At 32.2% G+C, this 21,220-nt stretch overlaps 1 protein-coding gene across 5 annotated transcripts in view; it reads left to right on the forward strand.

The window, feature by feature from the left end:
• Positions 1 to 8,467, forward strand: part of LOC110464641 (huntingtin-interacting protein 1-like) — a 70,402-nt gene extending 61,935 nt beyond the window's left edge. For 3 of the 5 annotated variants that reach the window (XM_021519969.1, XM_021519972.1, XM_021519974.1), the window contains 2 exons: positions 2,774 to 2,831; positions 6,039 to 8,467. In XM_021519969.1, the coding sequence (XP_021375644.1) occupies positions 2,774 to 2,812 (39 nt within the window). In that variant the 3' untranslated portion in view covers positions 2,813 to 2,831; positions 6,039 to 8,467. The remainder of the gene's footprint in view (positions 1 to 2,773; positions 2,832 to 6,038) is intronic. The other 2 variants (XM_021519970.1, XM_021519973.1) reach the window with 1 other exon arrangement.
• Positions 8,468 to 21,220: the final 12,753 nt, after the last annotated feature.

A 21,220-nucleotide genomic window follows, 5' to 3' on the forward strand; every position in this document is an offset into this window, starting at 1 on the left:
TTGTTGTGTAAACCATATTAGACTGGAAGCATCCCTAGGTGGTGGAGATTCAAATTGTACAAATGGTTGGGCTGACCCCCCAGGGGGCTGAGGGGCAGGGCCAAAAAGGGGTAATTTGGCTATATTTTTACAAACGACTTCTTCTGTAGAACTATGCACTGGATATCGATCATATTTAATCAAAAGCATTGATTGGATGCAGGGATTCAAAATTGTGCAAATGGTGGGGCTGACCCCCTATGATAAGGGGTGGGGCCAAAAAAAGTGTAATACGTGGAAATGGTTGAGATCCCCACTCTATAACCATATTTACAATTGCTGAGTATAAGCAGAAGAATGCACATTTGCGTCCAGGATGGCTATAGGGTCTGGCCCCACCCTTGGAAACATAGTCCTGGGCCATAACTTAAAAACGGTTGAGATCCCCACCCTATAACCATGGTATACAATTGCTGAGTATAAGGAGAAGAATGCACATTTGCTTCCTGGATGTCCCTAGGGTCTGGCCCCACCCTTGGAAACATAGTCCTGGGCCATAACTTAAAAACGGTTGAGATCCCCACCCCAAAACTATATACATATACAAATGCTGGGCATAAAGAGACGAATGCAGTCATGATATTAGAATAGACCCTTGGGTCTGACCGAACCCCTAGGGACCTAGTTTCTTAGTCACAGCTTGGAAACAGTTGAGATCCCCGACCTATAACCATATAGACAATTGCTGAGTATAAAGAGATGAATGCACATATGCTTCCAGGATGGCCTTGGGGACTGCCCCACCCTTGGAGACTTAACCCCTGGGTCATAACTTCGAAATGGTTAAGATCCCCACCCCAAAACTATATATACAATTGTTGGGCATAAAGAGACAAATGCAGTCATGATATTAGAATTGACCCCAGGGTTTGCCCCACCCTTGCAGACTTAACCCCTGGGTCATAACTTTGAAACGGTTGAGATCCCCACCCCAAAACTATATATACAAATGCTGGGCAAAAAGAGACAAATGCTGTCATGATATTAGAATTGATCCTGGGGTCTGGTCACAACCATAGGGACCTAGTTTCTGAGTCACAGATTGGAAACAGTTGAGATCCCCACCCCATAACCATACATAAAATTGCTGGGCATGAAAAATTAAATACAGATATATATGCTACAAGGATTGGCCTTGGGGTCTGGCATATTCCCATGGATCTCAATTGGAGGATATTCTGCCATGATTGCTTTGATATCCATGTGAGCGATACAGGCCCTATGGGCCTCTTGTTTAATTCAAGTTGACGCATAACGTTGAAGAACAATAGAACTGTTTTGCATTCTTTCAAAAAATTCCTTCTGACGTTAAAAGTGCCGCTTGTATCAAAAGAAAAGGTGTAATTTAAATAATATGGCTGGCCGTATTACCATGTCATGTTGCCAATTTTACATTTCATGATATTTTTAAAGGAAAATGTCTTAAAACTGGTCCTTGATCAAAACCCTAATCAGTTTGTAATATTACGATATGCTTTAGGTTGTGAGTTCGTAAAAGCATAATTAAACTGAATTAACCAATCACTCCTGCAAAAAGTTAACACTGAAAAGAAACAATTGTCCCAGAGAAACACTAGCTTAATTTTTTCTTCAAAAAGTTTTGAAAAGGATCATTCTTAATAGTTATCTTTGCCCTGAAGAATTTTTTATTATCATTCTTTTTGCAAAAAGGTTGGGAAAATATTGATACAATTACCTTTTTGAAAAAAAAATGTTCTTAGCAATAAAATGAACTATAATGACGTATTTCTTTGAATAATTAATGAAAATCTGCTTTAAAACTGGTCATATTGCTTCATATGTGTATAATGGCTTGACCTTCGATACACAACTTTTTGTCCATAGCTTAGCTAAATAGCTTTGTAATTATATTGTGTATTCAACATTGTCTTTTCGTATACACTTTATGTATGAAATATTTCTCATTCATTTTCTCTTCAAAATATTGATTTCATATAAATGTATATAATTATATATATTTATCATTTATTTTTTGTAAAATGTTAACATCTAAAGGAATCAAATGTTGATTTTCTGGTGAAAGTTGAATTTGAAAAAGACTACATTCTGCATTTTGTGAAAGATGATGGGATTTTTTTTTCTTCTATTTAAGTGTTTTTATTTGCAAAATTTCAAATACATCATCAAAATATTGAACTAGTCAAATTTGAAATAGTTACTACCGGTAGTTTAACAGTATTTTCAAGTCAAATTTGAAAAAGTTACTAGTTTAACAGTATTTTCAAGTCAAATTTGAAATAGTTACTAGTTTAACAGTATTTTCAAGAAAATTATGATGGACATTATACCTTGTTTTGTATTAATTTTAAAACTTAATTAAATTTAAAAAAATGTTTCTACAAATCTTTTTGAAATAATTAGATCAGTTTAAATTAAAATGGTTCCCATTCATAGTTGTTCATATTTTTCTCTACAAAGGAAATCCATTTGTATATGACAGAAGATAGATTTATTATTGCTTATATTTATGACAGTATTTAGTTTTTAATTGCATTTCCTTGTTCTTTCATTCAGAAAATTCTTATTCCTGACGAATTTTTTTTCTCCAGAAACCAAAATATCCAGACAAAATGGGTTCTATGGTATCAATGTTGTGGACTGTTTTCTTGAATATTTGCATCACAACAAATCTTTATTGTGTATAATATACTGTTTGAAAGAAATTTATTTTTCAGTTGGTTTTTGCTTAAGAACTCTTTTGTTTTTGATACAGGATGGATATACTCCGTGGGATCAAGGGTCATTTATGTGACCCCACTGTAGGGTCATCGGTAAGGTCATGTCCGTCTCATAGGCATGGCATGGTGTGATAGATATATGTATGAATTATGTTCTTGTTGAATCTTTGAATACAGGGATTCAATTCAATTAAAAAGTGAATCCCTCGTTTCTCCCTCTCCCTCCCCTATATGAATTTTTTCCGTTACATCTTTCCACCATTATGATCTTTGACAAATTTACAAATTAATGTCCTAAATATTTATTTTTTTATGATTTAAGAACTTGGGCTCCATCCTGTTTGAACAATTCTGAGTTTCTGAATTAGCATTATTGTATAAAACTAAAATATTTATTTTGAGAAAAAGATTATTCAAATCATTCAAAAAGATAAATACTTATTGTTTAAATTGGAGGGGAATGTCTATCAAATGATTAGAAAATGTTTCGTGATTGAGAAAATCACAAAAAACAATGCTCAGAAATTGCATTAGCTTTTTGAACTGACAGAAAAAGAAAAAAAAATATATGCCAGTATTTGCATTCTAAAACTTAAGTTTAATTCGTAGCTTATTTGAAACGAATGTATCGTTGTTTTTTGTGTATTTTGTTATTGAACTGATATTGCGGAACATCACTGCAAAAAAATCATTCAATTGGCCGATTGTTTCAAAGCTAAATATGAAATTCATGTAACACTTCTTGCATTCGTAATGCAATTAGCCTAGCCTATGAATGCAATTTCAATTCCATTTCTTCTTACAAGTATTCATGAACTGCAATATTGTTGTAAATACATGTATGAAGACAGGTGTGAACTTAAAGTTGGGGAGATGAGAGGGAATTTAACCCAAAAATTGTGAAGGAACTTAAACAATGAGAAAAATGTTGAAAAAATAAAAAAAGTAAGAAAAAAAATGGAAAAAGAACAAGTGAAAAAATGTTTGTGCCCACAAAGTGAAATGTTCAAGCAATTGTAATTAATGTTTTATGTTAATGAATTTACCCTTGTGATAATTTTGGAAGGGAATGTTTTTGAAGTACAATTCATAGCATCGTTAACTCATTCACCCCTGAAGACACATTTGAACTCCTCCAATGCAAAGGTTGGAATAGTTCATTATGAAATTTCAGGGGTGAATGAGTAACACGAATACCATCACTGCCATCATCGTGAATTCAGAAGAAGAGTTTAAGCATGACATCAGTTTGTTTACAATCACACCTGGAATAATCCTGTTTGTTACAAGTTAATACTGACTGCATGGTGTTCAACTAAACACAGCTTAGATAAAGCACCAGTGTAATATCAAAGTGTTACTTTCTACACAAACAATGTACAGTTTTAACATGTCACAACATTTCAAGACACAAGACAGACTGGTAACCTATTCGATGCAGTGTGTCTACGCTCTCTATCGATAGGCGAATAATCCCGGGTCGAGTGACATACAAAATACAAAATTTCTTGTAACTGCTAAATTTTCGGAAAAATTAAACTTAGATAACGAGCTAGGTCCATTTACCACAGATTTTTGGTGTACCATGTTAAACCAGGAGAAAAATACAAATTTTAACAAAGGTGGCAGTGAGTTTTGAAACACGTTGAGGATTCTGTTTAATTTTCATGAAATTTTGGATTAACAATTTATTTAGTTGGTCTTGCCCAGTACTTTTAGTTTTTTTAAGTCCCTAAATATTTTAATGGCCTTAATGCATCAGGGATAGATCTTCCAATTTCGTGTATTATTTTGAGAGTTTTTACTGAAGTATGAGTCAAAGATTAATCTACCGGTATCATGATGTGTATGAAACGATGCAAGTATTTTTTATGTCAGTAATCAGTTAATTAATTCACACTAATCAAAAACCGTTACTAATATCGTGATGATGGCTGTTCACGTCAAACCTACAGATATCATCTGTTGTCGAAGCATGGACAACCAGATGCTTTAGGATTTTGTTTTTCAGGAAAGAAGACAAATCTAACATGTTTATAACATTATAAAGTTTAGCATATTAAGGTAAATGGTACCATAGCATCAGTTGTAATTGCAAAGAAGAGTTCTAATCAGATTTCTTTTTTTAACTTGGAGTAGTCTCCCTTTTATATAGAAAATCGAGCAACTAAAAAGAGTGACCTCCCCTGTCAAGTTATTAATAGGTTTTTCGGACCCTAAATTGGACATTAACTTAATTGGTGGAAATGTATAACTATCGATGGCTACACTGGTAAAGTGTAGGCTTTTGTTTCATGCAAAGATTCTGAGTTTGGCAGGTTTTTTATTACTATTTTTTTCAATTTTTTTTTCAAATATTCAAATTTCAAACAACTGTAATTCTGTAGGATGCACTGCAAGATACAAATTTTATGGAATATTTCTCTTAAAAAGGACTCCAACACATTCTACACAATACAGTGTCAATGGTTATAAATCCTTTATCTTAATGGGACCGTTTACCTTAAAATGATGTATATTTATTGTTATCGCTGAAATCCTTAACTAGGCAGGCTGGTACATGTAGTAGAATTTGTTGCCAAATCATCATGATATCTCTGCAGGAGTACTCATGAAAATATTTATAGAATTAAAGGGACAGAGCAAATATAAAAGTATAATCTGGGCCCAGTTGTTAAAAAGGTGATTTATAGCTTAATTAGTTATTAGCACAAATTTTAATTTGTGTGTAACTTAAAAAACAAAACTATTGAATTAGTTACAACTTTCCAGATATCAAATATTCAGTAGAATGAATTCACTTGCTAAATTTTGAGATTTTACTTTACCTTGAATATTGACGAAGTTATCAAAGGTTAAAAAATTGTCGTTAAACACTGATTATAGCTAACCACCTTTTGAACAACTGGGCCCTGATGTAAGTTTTAAGTTTCAACAATAATGAACATTTGACTGGATTGTTTCATAACTGCTTTCCTTAGACATGTGATATGTAGATGCTATTCATCCAATCTTTTTTCAGGCATTCAAGAAACACTTTCCCATAGTTTGTATTTACAGACATTTTCTAGTTTTTACTAAATTTCATTTTCAACATTTCTACATTAATTGAACATGTACGTAGCTAACTTTGTGAAATGTGATACCTCGTAGAGTTTCACACCTATTTGCAGATAATTTTTTTGAAATAATGAAATTTTATCTTGGTATATTAAAATCATGGTAATATCTGGTAAACTATTTTGTCCATGAAGGGAGTTGAAATTAAAAATTTAAGTATTATTATTCATGTCTTTTCAGAGTAAATGAAAGCTGAAATGAGAGGGAAAGACAAACTCATATCTACGTGTACTGGAGAGAAACATTCAATCATATTTACGAAATCTCAGTCCCTATATGTGCAGTCTCGGCCATGGAGGAAACTGTCAATATGTCAGAACAACAGGTCGAAATATTTTGATGACATGATTGTGTTGTCAGATGTCACCATTTTTGTGTCAATTATTCACCAAATTGTATCTATTTTCTGGAAATGTCATTAATTCCTGTGAGTTTATGTCAATGATCTTCACCCAGTCAATATTTGTTTACGATGATTATGTCAATATTTGTTTACGATGATTATGTCAACATTTGTTTATGTGATTATGTCAACATTTGTTTATGATAATTGTATCAACATTTGTTTATGGTAACTGTGTCAACATTTGGTCACATATTATATTGACATTTGAATGTTGACAAAAAAATGTTTTATATATTCAATTAATATATCATTGTGTTGACATTGTGTTGACTTTTCACAATCTATACAAATATTTTGTAATGCTAAAGTAAAACCAACATGTAACTGCCTGAAGTAATTAAGTGTCTTGGTGTCAATGTTGTAAGTGTCAACATCTTGTTGACAGTATTAAGTTGACCTTTTGTGACATTTAATCATGTTTGAAGGATGTCAATTGAATTTTGAACCAGCACAGCTAGGATTGTGCATGGTCAGGTAATGAACCACAGATCAAATAAGTCTGCATATACTTTTCAGCAATTTTTGCTGAATTAATGAAGAGCTTGTTGCCAACATTATTCTCTTGGAAACAAGATTATAAAATGTAGACGTAGTTCTTTTTGAAGAATTCAATCTTTTCATTATAAATATATATATGTGAACATTTTGATAATGTTGTGATTTTAACAGAAGTTGACATTAAATACCCTCACATGAGGGAAACTGATGTTGACATTAAATACATTAACATGAGGGAAACTTGTTAACAGAAGTTGACATTAAATACATTAACATGAGGGAAACTTGTTAACAAATGTTGACATTAAATACCCTCACATGAGGGAAATTGATGTTGACATTAAATACCCTCACATGAGAGAAATTTGTTAACAGATGTTTACATGTCATCATTTTGTCATCATTCCTTTCCACACATTGTGTTTATTCCTCGTCTGTTCACATCAATTTGTCCACAAATCATTCTCGGCATTGTGTCATCATGATATTTATTACAATGTGAGGGTACACACTGAGTTATGTCAACGTAATTTCACACGGTCAGATAATTGTATGAATGAATGATGATATCTACTTTAATTTCATCTTGTCAACATTGTAATTATCAATATAAACAATTATATATGTAGCTGGAAATACTGTTTATTTGGTATTTCTCAGGGGGTTTGAGTCTCAAAATCATTGTTCATGCGGTTAAAAAAAGGCACAGAGGACTACACCTCCAGTTTGAGTCTGTCACAAATTATAAACTCAGATTACGGACAGATTCACAAATTATAAACTCAGATTACAGACAGATTCACAAATTATAAACTCAGATTACAGACAGATTCACAAATTCATTAAAAGATCATAAAAAAAATGTAGGGATATGCTCATTAACAACAGAAAATATTGTAAAACTGACGCTACGGTTCAATTCCAATACTCTCATTGTTAAAATCAGAAAATTTTGTTAAAAACCCATACAACCCTCGAGTAACAGTTTTTTAACATACGGTACTGGAAATATCTAATTCAGTTTCTAAATTTGACTGAATAGAAGCGAAAGATGTTTCCGTAATCCGAATTTGTTCATTGCAATTTTTGGTATTTGACAGACATTGCATATTGAGAAATTTTTTAGAGTGTTATAATCTTTGTCATCATAACACACAAATCTTTAAACACTTGGTAATTTAAGCAGAGGCATCGATCTTTAGTAGATGCAGTGTTATATGCATCAAAACTGGGTCAACCTGACCTTTGTTTGACCTCTATTGCGTAAAGAACTCGCCCTGAAGCAGAAGGTTCATATTTATTGTATTTTACTGCAAGGAAGCTCAGGGGCTTCTCTTAAAATTCAGTCAATGGGAGGGCTGGGTTTATTACAATTACTACACCCTATTTATACATATACTCGGATTACAGGGTTGTTGTAAATGGAAAGACGTCAGAAGCTCATTAATAGATAAGTCGGTTTTCCTTAATTGACACGCATTCCCTGGTTAAAATGAACAAATTTTGGCTACCGGGTATATTTTGGTACCCAGCAGCTTCAAACACGATGTTTCCATACTTTTTGTAAAGAGGAAAAAATCTGAAGTATTTTAGAAATTTAAATTGACAATCACACAAAACACCAAAATTCAACAAAGTTGCCTGGTTTAAACATTAGTGTAAGTGTTGAAAATCTTTTTAATGTAACAAAAATCAATTTTGGGAGTACCGAAATGTCTTGTAAAAAAGTGCTGTAAGCCAAATTAACTATGGGGTACACTTGAAATAATCTTACCCCTTTTTCCTAACCGGCTTTCGATATCAACTAACAAGTAAGACATTGGCAACAGGTTGAAATTGTGCTTCATTTAGGATATACCTGTTACTTGTCATTATTTTATTTTTTGTTGTTAATTTTCAACTTATGAAAGGTTTTTATTATTGAAAAACTTGGCAATTTGGAATATATATCATTCTTAAAAGTTTAAGATTTTCTTATTCCAGATGTTAGCTAAATTACAGAGATACAGCAGCAATTTATTGGAAATCAGATAAACCTTTATAAGTTCTACAGATAAACCTTTATAAGTTCTACAGATAAACCTTTACAAGTAATACTGATTAATCTACATAAGTTCTACAGAAAACCTTCATAAGTAATACTGATAAATCTACATAAGTTCTACAGATAAACCTACATAAGTACTACAGATAAATCTACATAAGTACTACAGATAAACCTACATAAGTTCTACAGATAAACCTACATAAGTACTACAGATAAACCTACATAAGTACTACAGATAAACCTACATAAGTACATAAACCTTTCATAAGTATTACAGATAAACCTACAAAAGTGCTACAGATAAACCTACATAAGTACTACAGAATCTTTAGGAAACAAGATAAACCTAAATAAGTAATACCAGATAAACAGTATTACATAAAATATATATATTATAAATATGTATGTATGTAGCATATCTATAGAGGAGTGTACAATATGATGCCAGCTACCGAAGCCAGGACATGGGGTAGATTGGCTGTACAAGTTCGGAGAATTCAAACGGGTTACCAACAAAAGACGATGAACATCAGTGAGTGAAAACAATGTTTCATCGATCCGACAATGTTACCAGCTAGTGTTGTAAATCTGGCAACTATTAAGCATCTTAACTACTCTGAGCAAATTGATCCTTGTCTTACAAACTCTTTATCTCTAATCACAATTACAGCATCTAACCCAAAATGAAAATTTAGATCTGTTTTTGTGAAATTTTTGTTTTTGATAGTTGCATCGGAACTAAATGGAGAAAATTGATCTGTGTCTTGCAAACTCTTGTCTCATGTGATATCATTTTATTGAAAGGATAATCGTTATTCTTCACACCCTTGTGTCTGTTTCAAACATCTGAACAACATTGAATAGGCATAACTTGTATCTTCATATTTTGAAGAAGAGATCAAAAGAATTCCTTTTCTAGCTTTTTTAAATTTTTCTCAAACCATGATCATCAAAAAATCCAGAAATGATAAGAATCAGGGACTACAGTATATACAAACTGATTACATTAAGATCCACATTCTTTATTACATTAAATATTATGTATGTGAGCAAGATTTGAATATATATACAAATTCTCTGAATGATGTTGAACTCTAAACATTTTTATTTGTGAAATCACAAATTTTGACTGTTAACAAAACCAAAATTATTATTTCTTTTTCGTTAAGATTATTGATGGAAAAAAAAGTTTCTGCAAAGATGCATTCAACTTGTCATAGTTTGTACAGTTTTTTAAAAGTTTGACATAATTGTCTTTAATGATATCACGGTATTAAATTAGAATATCTAAGTCGGTGATGATATTCATTTTTTGAATTTCAAAAATGTCTTCACCGACATGCTTTAAAGTTCTTCAAACTCTCAGAGACGCTTTAAAAATATCCAGATGGGTCAAAAAAACGTTTGTTGTAAAGGAGTCGTCGGCATGCTTTTATATATCGAGATCATAGAAATGCTTTTGTACATTCGTTGTAATAAATTAAAATCATGGTCACCTGTATGCTTTGGACGAAAAATCATGATCATTTAAATGCTTTTTGTGTTTTGAGGTTGAAATGTTCTTTGTCATGTAGTGAGAATGTCATACGAGATGAATAAATGTTAAGTTGATGCCACATTAAGAATTTATTTCATCTGAATTGTGTCAATGGCCTTTTTCAAGCATGTACATGTATGTATATCATATTTGTCTTAAGATTTTTCAATGGTGTGACAAAGTGAATTTCGCTGTGTGTTTCAGTGAAGTTCCCTATACAACAGACTGATTTCTGCAATTTGAAATTGCAGTTATTTGGTTTTGTTTTGATAGATAAAGTAAGAACTGATTTTTACAGAGAAAACAACTTTGTTAATTCAAGGGAAAATGACATCCAATGTCCGCTAGCGACTGTTCAGTGAAGTTCTAGATCTGCATATCTTAGTTAATCGATTCCTAAACGGAATTCACTAGTCCGGCCGTAAGTGTTATCGAAATTCAAAAGTAGAGGTGACCAGACAACATCAAATGGGGCTTGTAGACAAATTTAATCCAGTTTACATGTTTTGGCCCATTAGGTAGACCGTCATCTAGTGGGCCGTCATCAGAACAACATACAATTTTCAAAAGATACCTAAAGTACAAAATTTTGTTAACTGTTTTCAAATTTTTCAGTAATACTTTATATTTTTATGTGAAAAATTTCTGTTTCTGTTATTTTTTTGATTTCCACTGATATGATTGAATCTCATAAAAAAAACTCATAAAAAAACCAAATTCTTTCGTAATTTTTCTGTCTCTTCAAATAAGGATTGTTTTAAATAATCTGATTATAATTGTAATATACTAGGCTTATATGAATTTGATTCTCAAAATCGCATGCATATACTACTGTACAACACAAAAAAAATCCAAGAAAATATTAGTCAGGATTTTTCTCTAGGAAACCTTTTGCATTGTTTTAAAGTTTCTACAATCTTGTTCATACTAAACAATCTTAACTTAATTCTTGCTATAAGACAATAAATTCATGGGAAAACATTTGCCAATTTTTTTGAAGACCACAAATTATTAGAATTCTCTGAATCACAAATGTTAAAAGTATAACTATCTTGTTAAATAAGTATGTTGTGAAGCTTAATTAATTTTTTGTTTATCGATATCACCGGTAATTGCGTTGTTTTATCTTTATATGGGAAATTAACTGTCCGATAAATATATATGATTTTCTTTAAATTCGTTTAAAACTATAAGTATCAGTGTGTAACATGATGACATTTTGGTTTTTGAAAAGAGAACAAATGAAATTGGCTTGATCAACTTCTAGTTTGGGACCAAAGTCATTGCTTGAATTATAAAAGAATGTATCATTTCATGTTACAACACTGTTCACTCAAATTTCTATCATCATCATCATTATCATCATCAACATGACCACCATCATCAGAAATCTATTCAAACAGATTTAGAACTAAAAAAAAAAAGTAAAAAAAAAAAATAGCCCCATCATTATTTTCAGCTCGCCTAGCCCGAAGGGTCTAGTGAGTTTATGACAAGGCACAACGTCTGTCGTTCGCCCAGTTTCAACTCTTTACTTTAAACAACTTCTTCTGAATAACCAAGAGGCCAAGGGTGCTGATATTTGGCCAGTAGAATGTTGGGATGAATAACTACCAAGTTTTTTCTAATGAATGACCTTGACAAATTTCAAGGTCATAGGGGTCAAATATGTTTAAAACATTAAACAAGTTCTTCGGAATCCCCAAAAGGTCAAGGGTGATGATATTCGGTCAGTTACATGCTGGGATAAAGTGTTACCAAGTTTGTTCATAAGATTGACCTTGAATTATATTCAAATATGTTAAAACTAGAAACAGCTCCTGATGAATGACGAAAATGCATAGGTTGGTGAAATTTGGTCAGTAGCATGCTCAGAAAAAGAGCTACCAAGTTTGTTTATGGGAATGACCTTGACACACTTTTAAGGTCACATTTTGTAAAATGTGTCTTAACCTTCAAATGACCTCATCTCAATAAAAAAAAAATGCATATTTCGGTGATATTACTAGGCAAGTAACATGTTTGGATGAAGGGCTATAAAGTTTGTTCAACTTAAAGTTCTTTTTTGGCTTTCAAGGTCCCAGGGGTCAAATTTGTTATAAGTCTTTTAACAGGATATTTTGAACGACTTAGAGTCATAGATACTGATCTTTTGCCTGTAGCTTTATTTTAGTCCATTTTTAAGGTCACAAGTGCGAGATTAATACCAGGTGAGCAATGCAGGCCCATTGGGCCTCTTGTTATTTATTTTTTCATAAATATTGAAGTCCTAGCAGAATGCCAGTTCAAACATGGATATTTCTTTATTAATATTTACAAATATCTGTCGACATTGCAGAAGTGTACATAGACATGTAAAAGTGTATTTATTGTGTTTTTGAATAGGTGCTTGTTAAGTTTCCTGCCATGAAAAGTATCTGGTAATTTTATTATTTGATGCTTGAAATTTATAGATAGTGAACTTGTGTAGTTTTGTAGAAATACGGAATACACACCCAAACTAGTCACAGAAGCACTTTGTTATAAATCTTCATCACAGCTGGTACATGCATAAACCCGTTCACCCCTTAAATCACATTTGAACCTTGCCAAATCAAAGACTGGGCAAGTACAGTTTAAATATGTAGGGGTGAATAAGTTGAATGCATAAATATTTCTTGTTTTTTTTTGTCATTGTGATATACATTAATAAAAAAAAAAATCATGAAAAAAATTGTAATATTAATAAGATGTTTTGTAAAGATAAGTACTTTTTAAACAATTTTTGTAACATCACCAAATTAAGAATTAGGCAACTAATTGATTTTTTTTTTTTTGTTCACCACAAAAAATGAAGATAATATGAACATTTTCCTTCTGAAAAAATATTGTATGTTCCTTTATGATAAGCCAGGTATTTCCCCATGTTGGTTTTTCTCTCTAAATCATAACTGCAATATTTAAAAGTATAATTATAATTAAGGAAAATATGTTTCACACATAATTTCTGTTTGAGATGTTTTTTATTGCTATTTAAACAGGTACTACCATTATTTTGACAGTTTTAACTTTATTGTATTCTAATTTTTTTTGTTAGCAAAATGATATTATAGATTATAAGTGCTGAAATATTTATTTATTGCCCAACTACATGTAATTTCTTCCAAGAGAGATTGGTTCTCTTGAAGTCTCATCTTATTTGTTTATAACCTGGATGACATAAACATTTGCTGTTTATTATAAATTTATGTGTTACAGAACAACCATAGTATTAGCACAGTGGGTATTTCACAAACTCATATATCAAGCTGTAGCCCGCTGGCTAACTCGAACTGGAAAAATGCGAAAAAAGTTCACCTAGTTTTTATGCTTCACAATATCTACCAAAAATTACCAATTTTTCATTGGGCAACTTCTTTTCAAGGATTTCAATTCATGGAGAAGAAGAAAAAAATAAGATATAAAAAAAATTACTACCAATATATATTTACTACCAATATATATTTGTTTAAAATATATTTAAATTTGGGATTTATTATCATTGTGAATAAATCTCCAGTGAAATATATACAAGATTTTCAGTGAAAGAATTCACTGCTAAACATGCATAAACTTTGTAAATATTAGAAAGCTATTATTTTTTATCCGAAATATACAAAAGTGTATGTAAACAGTATTTTTTCGGTCAGTATAATTTTCATGACCACACTTTAACATACATGTTTACAATGTTCGGTCAGTATAATTTTCATGACCACACTTTAACATACATGTTTACAATGTTTGGTCAGTAAGCTAGGGGCTGACCACAATGATGTACAGTATTGGTGAAAAATTAATCATCAGTCATTATACTAAATAAAAATAATAAACTTGCCAATTTATAACAATACGGGGATACTAACAATTTTCGTCTCAAAATAGTTAAAATATATATATATATTGATAATGATTGCCGAGGAGTTGGTAACGCTGAAAATATTTGATTTCAGGTTCAATTAAATCATTCTGTTTGGTTTTGAATGAATCGTATTTTCTTAATAACTGTGTAAATATCTTGTTTAGGTGATTTTAAATACAAGGAAAATGATTTTATCTTATTATCTTGTGCATTTTATTTGGAAATTGTAGATGGATTCTGTAGATATTGATGTGTTTTTCAGGGTAAAAACCTTGGGTTCTTTTGTTTTTTGTTTTTGTGTAGTTTTTAAAATTTCAACAATGTGTGTAAATAAAGAAAAACTTCATGTGCTATTCTGTGCTGTAGTTTAAAAAGATAACTTAGGACAATTCTAAACCAGTTGATGTGGACTTTTAGTCAATCAATAGTTATGATATTTCCATGGCCTTACTACAAAACACATCTTACTTTCGTTTTGTATTTAATTGTTTATCAGTTATGTTTATATTATTATCTTTTTCCGTTGATCAATGTTGACATTTCTTCTGCATCTGTTTTGGTGAAATATCTTTTTCTTTAGACTGGGTAAACCAGCCCTTTTATTGGCCCTAATGACATCTACTGTTGTTGATAGGCAGAACAAGATGTAACACTGGTAATAATCTTTAGGCTGGACCTACTTCATATCTTTCTCTGTGTGTTAAACTGAAATCTGGAAGATAAGGACTGATTTTTGTCTCGCCGCCACGAAGTAGCGGAAGCAAGACTAGGGTGTTGCTTCTCCGGCGATGGTGGCGGCAGCGTCAACATCAAGTTTTTGCGTTTAAGTTAGTTTCACTGAAAGTATAAATGCTAGACCAACCATACTTGGACCATAGCTGCATCTTAGGTAGTACATCTCAACCCATGCATCAAATGCTGGATGATGCCTACCTTTCATGGTCCATTGACTTTGTCAACATCTCTATCTTTATTTATTTTTTTGCGTTTAAGTTAGTTTCTCTGAAGCTATAAGTGCTAGACCAACCAAACTTGACATGTGCATTGATGGTCAAAGCGGGGCACAGGTGAGACATATCAATCCGATTGGCTTGTTAAATAAGACCAAAGTAAATGAACGACGAGATTCCTCGCAGAAAAATGCATCTTGGCAAAAACGGTGACGATAAATAAGCTCCCTAGAATAACCAACCATGTATTTAGTGTCTTTGCTTCAGATAAAGTGAAATCTGAAAAATTATGTCTCAAATATATTTAAAATATTGTAAATTTCTTTTCTCATGACCTACCGCGTAAAATGTACTGGAAATACTCCTGACTTGAAGTTTCATAGCTGGGCTATAAAATTGGGCTGTAATTTTCTCATTATGGTATTTTGAATGAAAAATAATTTGAAATGTACCTCTGTAATTTTTGTCTGTCCAGTACTTAACGGTACGGAAATATGATAAAAAATGTTATAATCTTATTTTCTCCCTTTTTTTTGTGGAAAAAAGAGGAAGCAAATATAAGGATCAATGGAAACAGTCATCATTAATAATGAATTAAATTTGTTCTTCTGCAAATTGCAATAAAAATATTTTAGAAATCAATACAAGATATTGATTTGATTTTTGCATTTTAACTTGTTAAAAAAAAAGACTGAATTGTTTTATGCATTTTCTTCTTGCTGTAATGGTTTCTATAGATGTAGAAAATGAAAATGTTTTTTTCAATTTTGGAAACAGTTTAAAAAAATCAACACAATTTTTTTGTTAGTGTTTGAAATTTTTTAGTGAATGGGAGTTACTCAGAATTTAGTCAAATTAAAAACAACTTTCATCAGTTGAGGTATAATGAGTTACCTATATTTTGTTTAAATTTTGAAAAAAAAATCTAAATTTTATTTTGAAATTGATTAGATTATTCTTCTAATTTGTGCTCAGATTAAAATAAAACAACATTAAAAATTGTTGCAATTTGAACTTAAGGATTTAAATCAGAAACAAGTGTCATATATCTTCTTTTTTCTCTCTCAAAATGTTAACTATTTTGTAAGTTAAAGTGTGTATCAAGGCTTTAACTACAATCCAGAAAGTTGTTTTCTGGGAAATATATTTCCACTCTCAATGAAAATTCTGACGTAACATTTCTGTAAAAGGACATTTCCTAGATTATTGAAATAGCATGGCTTAATATATTTACTTAAAATTCCTGAGTTTTGAAAAACATTTTTTGAATATCTTGAGATTTTATTTCAAATTACTAAAAACAAGATTTCAGAAAGAAAAATGTCCAGATTATGAATTATGAATTAACATAACAGTAGGGCCTCGTTGATCTGTTTATCCTACCATTCAGTCGGCTAGGGGACATACTTAGCCCTTCTCTTTTTAAAATTATACCAGAAATCCAGTTATCTTGCAGTCTAGTTACTTTTTCTGGGAATAAAAGTGACTAGGGTAGCAAACCTCCATCCTAGTTCATTTACTGCAGTCACGGTTCATGCTGTCCCACTTCGTGTGTTTTCCAACCTTTGTATGGTATATAAGTATATTAATAAGTAACACACTGATTATCGATTATATAATCGGTTAACAATACACTGTGAACTATATAGAACACACCATTATCAGTCATAGGTTGTAATGATTTATAATTATATACATGATGAACTCTGAAATAAAGAAATTGCATCATTATAATTATGTGTTGATTCTGATTTCATTAAGAGCCTGAAACAAAGTTTGGGTACTTAATGTTTCTTCCTTCTTTCACTTTGTTTCTTCCTTCTATCACTTTATTTCTTCTTTCTTTCACTTTGTTTCTTCCTTCTTTCACTTTGTTTCTTCTTTCTTTCACTTTGTTTCTTCCTTCTTTCACTTTATTTCTTCCTCCTTTCACTTTATTTCTTCTTTCTTTCACTTTGTTTCTTCCTTCTTTCACTTTGTTTCTTCCTTCTTTCACTTTATTTCTTCCTTCTTTCACTTTCTTTTCCACTGGTGAGATTTCCACCACTTTTCTTGAAAACTATTGTGCACATTCAAGAATAGAAGGCAATGTGCAAATGAATTTTCCTTTTTTGATGGTTATCCAACATGGCTGCCATTGCCGCCGACTGGTCAGAAGTTAGTTATTGACCAATTAAACTCAAATTTTGTACATAAGTGAATAATATTACTGAGAACACTACTGCGGCTTCCGTTTTCTGATTGGACAAAATGGTCACCATTAACTGGCCTCTGATTGGCCGAAATTTAGATATTGACGGATTTCCCTCAAATTTGGTACATAGGTGCACTCGTACACAAATTTCAAGATGAGTGGTCAGATAAAGTAAAATTTGTACTGAAACTAAGGAACTTTATATTAATTAAAACCTCTTGCCATGTAGAGAACTATGTGTCAATAAACCTTGCAAAATCCGAGAGATCAATCATGGCACAATTAAGGTGTGGTGTACTCCCATTGCGAGTGGAGACTGGACGGTATAAAAATGAACCTGTAAATGACCGTGATGTACTTTGTGCAACTCTGGAGCGGTGGAGGACGAAACACATTTTCTGTTAAACTGTTCACTTTATGATAATGAGAGAAATGACCTACTTCTTAACACTGGTATAACCTTTCAAAATCAATCAAACATCGAACTGTTTAAAATATTAGTATATGACTTTCCCAGGCAAACAGCAAAATATCTGTCGAAAATATTTGATAAAATGTATTATTTCGTAAAAATTAAGATTTTGTCTCATTCTTCAAGCATTTATATAATTTAATTGTTATTTAACCAATGACGCAAGTGATATTTTGAAGGTAAATTTAAGTTAAAGTGACCTATCGACCCTTTGGGTCGGGTGCTAAAATAATGTGTGAAACATTGTACATGTCACTATAATAAAATATATTGTATTGTATTGTATTGGTACTTCACACACATTAGCACCATTTGTGACTGCGGGGTTAGTTTTTAGGACATTTGTGATGGCCCCCCATTACAATCAGCACTTGTTCCATTATTTGTTTCTTCATGCAAGTCTCATCCTTGATACTCCAGGAGTTAAGCTCACTTTACAAGTCTCATCCTTGATACTCCAGGGGTGAAGCTCACTTTCACTCTCTGCACCTAATGAAACTTTGTGAACATTTTCCCTTTTCTCTAAACTTGAGGTGCATGTAACTGCCATGTTGTTTTTGAATTCTTTTAAAGGATAATAAACTTATTGAAATTATCTTTGTGAATGTATATAACGGTTCAAATAGGGAGAAAAATCTTGATAGGACGTGACAAATATTCTGGTATGGACGTCGTGCAGGGGGTTTAGTTATCCTCTAAATACTGTTCTTCTTATTTCAAATGGACTTAAAAAGAGAAGAAAAACGAAGTCAAGCATTTCATTAATTTAATTCATCTAATTGATTCCACTTATTTTTTGATGAAAATAGAAAATCACAACGGAGTATATGCACCATACCTCCAGTATCACAGTATGTTTCAACAAACATCAGAACCTGCAACTTTGTTCCTGTGACTCAAAATTATTAAGTTCAAAGGTCATTGTTGAATCCTTATAATGCCTAAGATCTATATTTATCTGTGGTTGCTATGCAACCATATCAGCTGTACTGCAAATTTTACTCTAATATGAATTAAGCCAGGCTCCAGTAGACCCTTGAGAGTATATGATGTTTTGACTCGTAGAGCTCAGCTCTTGGCTTTGAAAAGATATGTCTACTTTATTTGACATGTGTTTTGACTCTTCAAATGTTATGACTTTTGAAACTGCTTAATATGAAGGTTCTTCCATCCTCGACACTCCAGGGGTTACGCTCACGTTCTCTCTCTACACCCCTGGACTATGTCATAGCAAAATCGAAGGCTCAGTTTGTGCCACCACCTTGTGGATGAAACCAGAAGACTAATTTGATCCCTTCATGGACATCGAAAGAATCTCGCGATCGCATAATGGTAACATTTACTGGCTTCGAAATTCAGGTGTCACTCCTTTGTGTAATCTTCAAAGGATAGGTAACGGCCTGTGATTGGTAAGGTTTTTTCCACCGAGACCAATCAATTAGCTAGTCGCGTGCCTTTTAATTTTGCTATGACATATTCCAGGGGTGCAGAGAGCGAAAGTGTGCATAACCCCTGGAGTATCGAGGATGGGGGGGGGGGGGGGNATGTATTCTGAATGCCCTTATTAAGAGGACAAATGGATGACTGTTGTGAGTTTGTTTTTCAACTGAAAATCACAAGTGTTTTAGTATTAAAGTGTTACAGTAAACTGGGAAATTTTCTCTAGAGTTTAAATTTTGCCTTTTTCGCCTCCTTAATGCGGGCGAATTGATCATGACAACTAATATAAGTAAACAGCATGATAAACATAGTCATTAAATATGAAGGGCGAAATTAATACTCGGGCGAAAATTTGATTTCATGGAAACAGGGCGAAAGTTTGACTGGCCGTTATCCAGTAACTACATTATCTTCACAAGAAATAAATTTCCATATCAATTCACAAGACTCCTTCATGAATCTAAACATCTGTGAACATTATTTCTAAAGGTTATTACCGTAAATATTGGACTAGCGTTCTCTCAATCACAAATTTAAGCATTCACAAATAAAACCTACAGGCGTATCTGGAAAAATACAGTACATGCAAAGATGAAACAATTAAAAATTATTACAGTCAGCAGAGGTCATCACAGGAAAAGGATAACAATTAAGCAAATTAATTAAATCTTTCAAATACTTTATTTTAATAAAGTAGTTAAGATTCTATGTATGGATTCAGATTTTTTTTTATATGTAGCTCATATCTTCAACCAGCTGCAAAATATACACATACATCTACATGAAATTTCGCTAACAAGCCCAATTTATCTAACAAATGTCCAAAAAAATCTCATTTTTGAGATTCAATAATTGTTTTGATCACTAACATGAAATTTATTCTGTGAAAAATAAAAGCATCTATAAGTCTTCCGGACTGTCTGACAGTGAAGCACTAGAGTACCGGAGTGTTTAGGCTCTGTTTGTCCATAAACTACAGATCATATACAAACTGCCTATCGTCCACCTATACCTACACCAGCTGGTATGTGATGTACGCAGGACAGCAGGAAGATTAGTACGGCCAAGGTTGTTGAAATCACAACAAAACATTAAAACCAGCCCTGGTCGGTCACGAGGTCTAAAGCATCTCGCAAGAGATGCATGTCGCATTAATTAGCTAGCAAAATTTGCTTTAACCCATTCACCCCTAAAGTCACATTTGAACCTGACCCAATCAAAGAGTGGGCAAGTCCAGTTTAAATATTTAGGGGTGAATGAGTTAAAGTCAATTCAAGGCAATTTTTTATCACAGACTTCAAATCTCTTCAGAAACTTATCCATTTTCAATTAATAGAATAAAGTGTCTTTTGCCATCTTGTACTTATGTGACTTTGTGAAAATATTTTGAAATATTTCCATCGACATTCGAATTTTAATATCAGATCTGCATCGCAAAAGTAGTTTTTTTAAACTTAATGGCATTTAAAAAAATATTTGAAGTTCATGGAAACCAGATATAATGACATAAAATGCATGAAATATATATACTGACTATTCGTTCTAAATTTAATTAAATTCATTACTTAGACTACGTACTGATGTTGGACAATGTGTTACTGATCTTGGGGGAATCCCCAGGTGAATTCAATTCACTAGAGCTCTACCTTAAATAAACAATGCTCAGCACTTCAAGACTGCTTTGTGATCCTCATAGCTATCAGATCTCCCTCATTTTGACCAAAATTTACCAATCTCCCTCGAAACTCCCTCATTCAAGTCTAAACTCAAACAAACTCAAAATCTACATCCTGTGGTCACATGATCTCCTAGTTACCACAGGATCGATGTGTAATGATCATAACAGGTGTGTCCGAGTCAAATGAATGCTTTTGGAGTTATTTTGATACATAAAAAAGGGAAAGATAAATTGAGCAAAGCAGTTTCAGTCGCGTTTCA

The sequence above is a fragment of the Mizuhopecten yessoensis genome, unplaced genomic scaffold (genome assembly GCF_002113885.1).
Source record: "Mizuhopecten yessoensis strain PY_sf001 unplaced genomic scaffold, ASM211388v2 scaffold11017, whole genome shotgun sequence".
In the NCBI taxonomy this organism is placed as follows: Eukaryota; Metazoa; Mollusca; class Bivalvia; order Pectinida; family Pectinidae; genus Mizuhopecten; species Mizuhopecten yessoensis.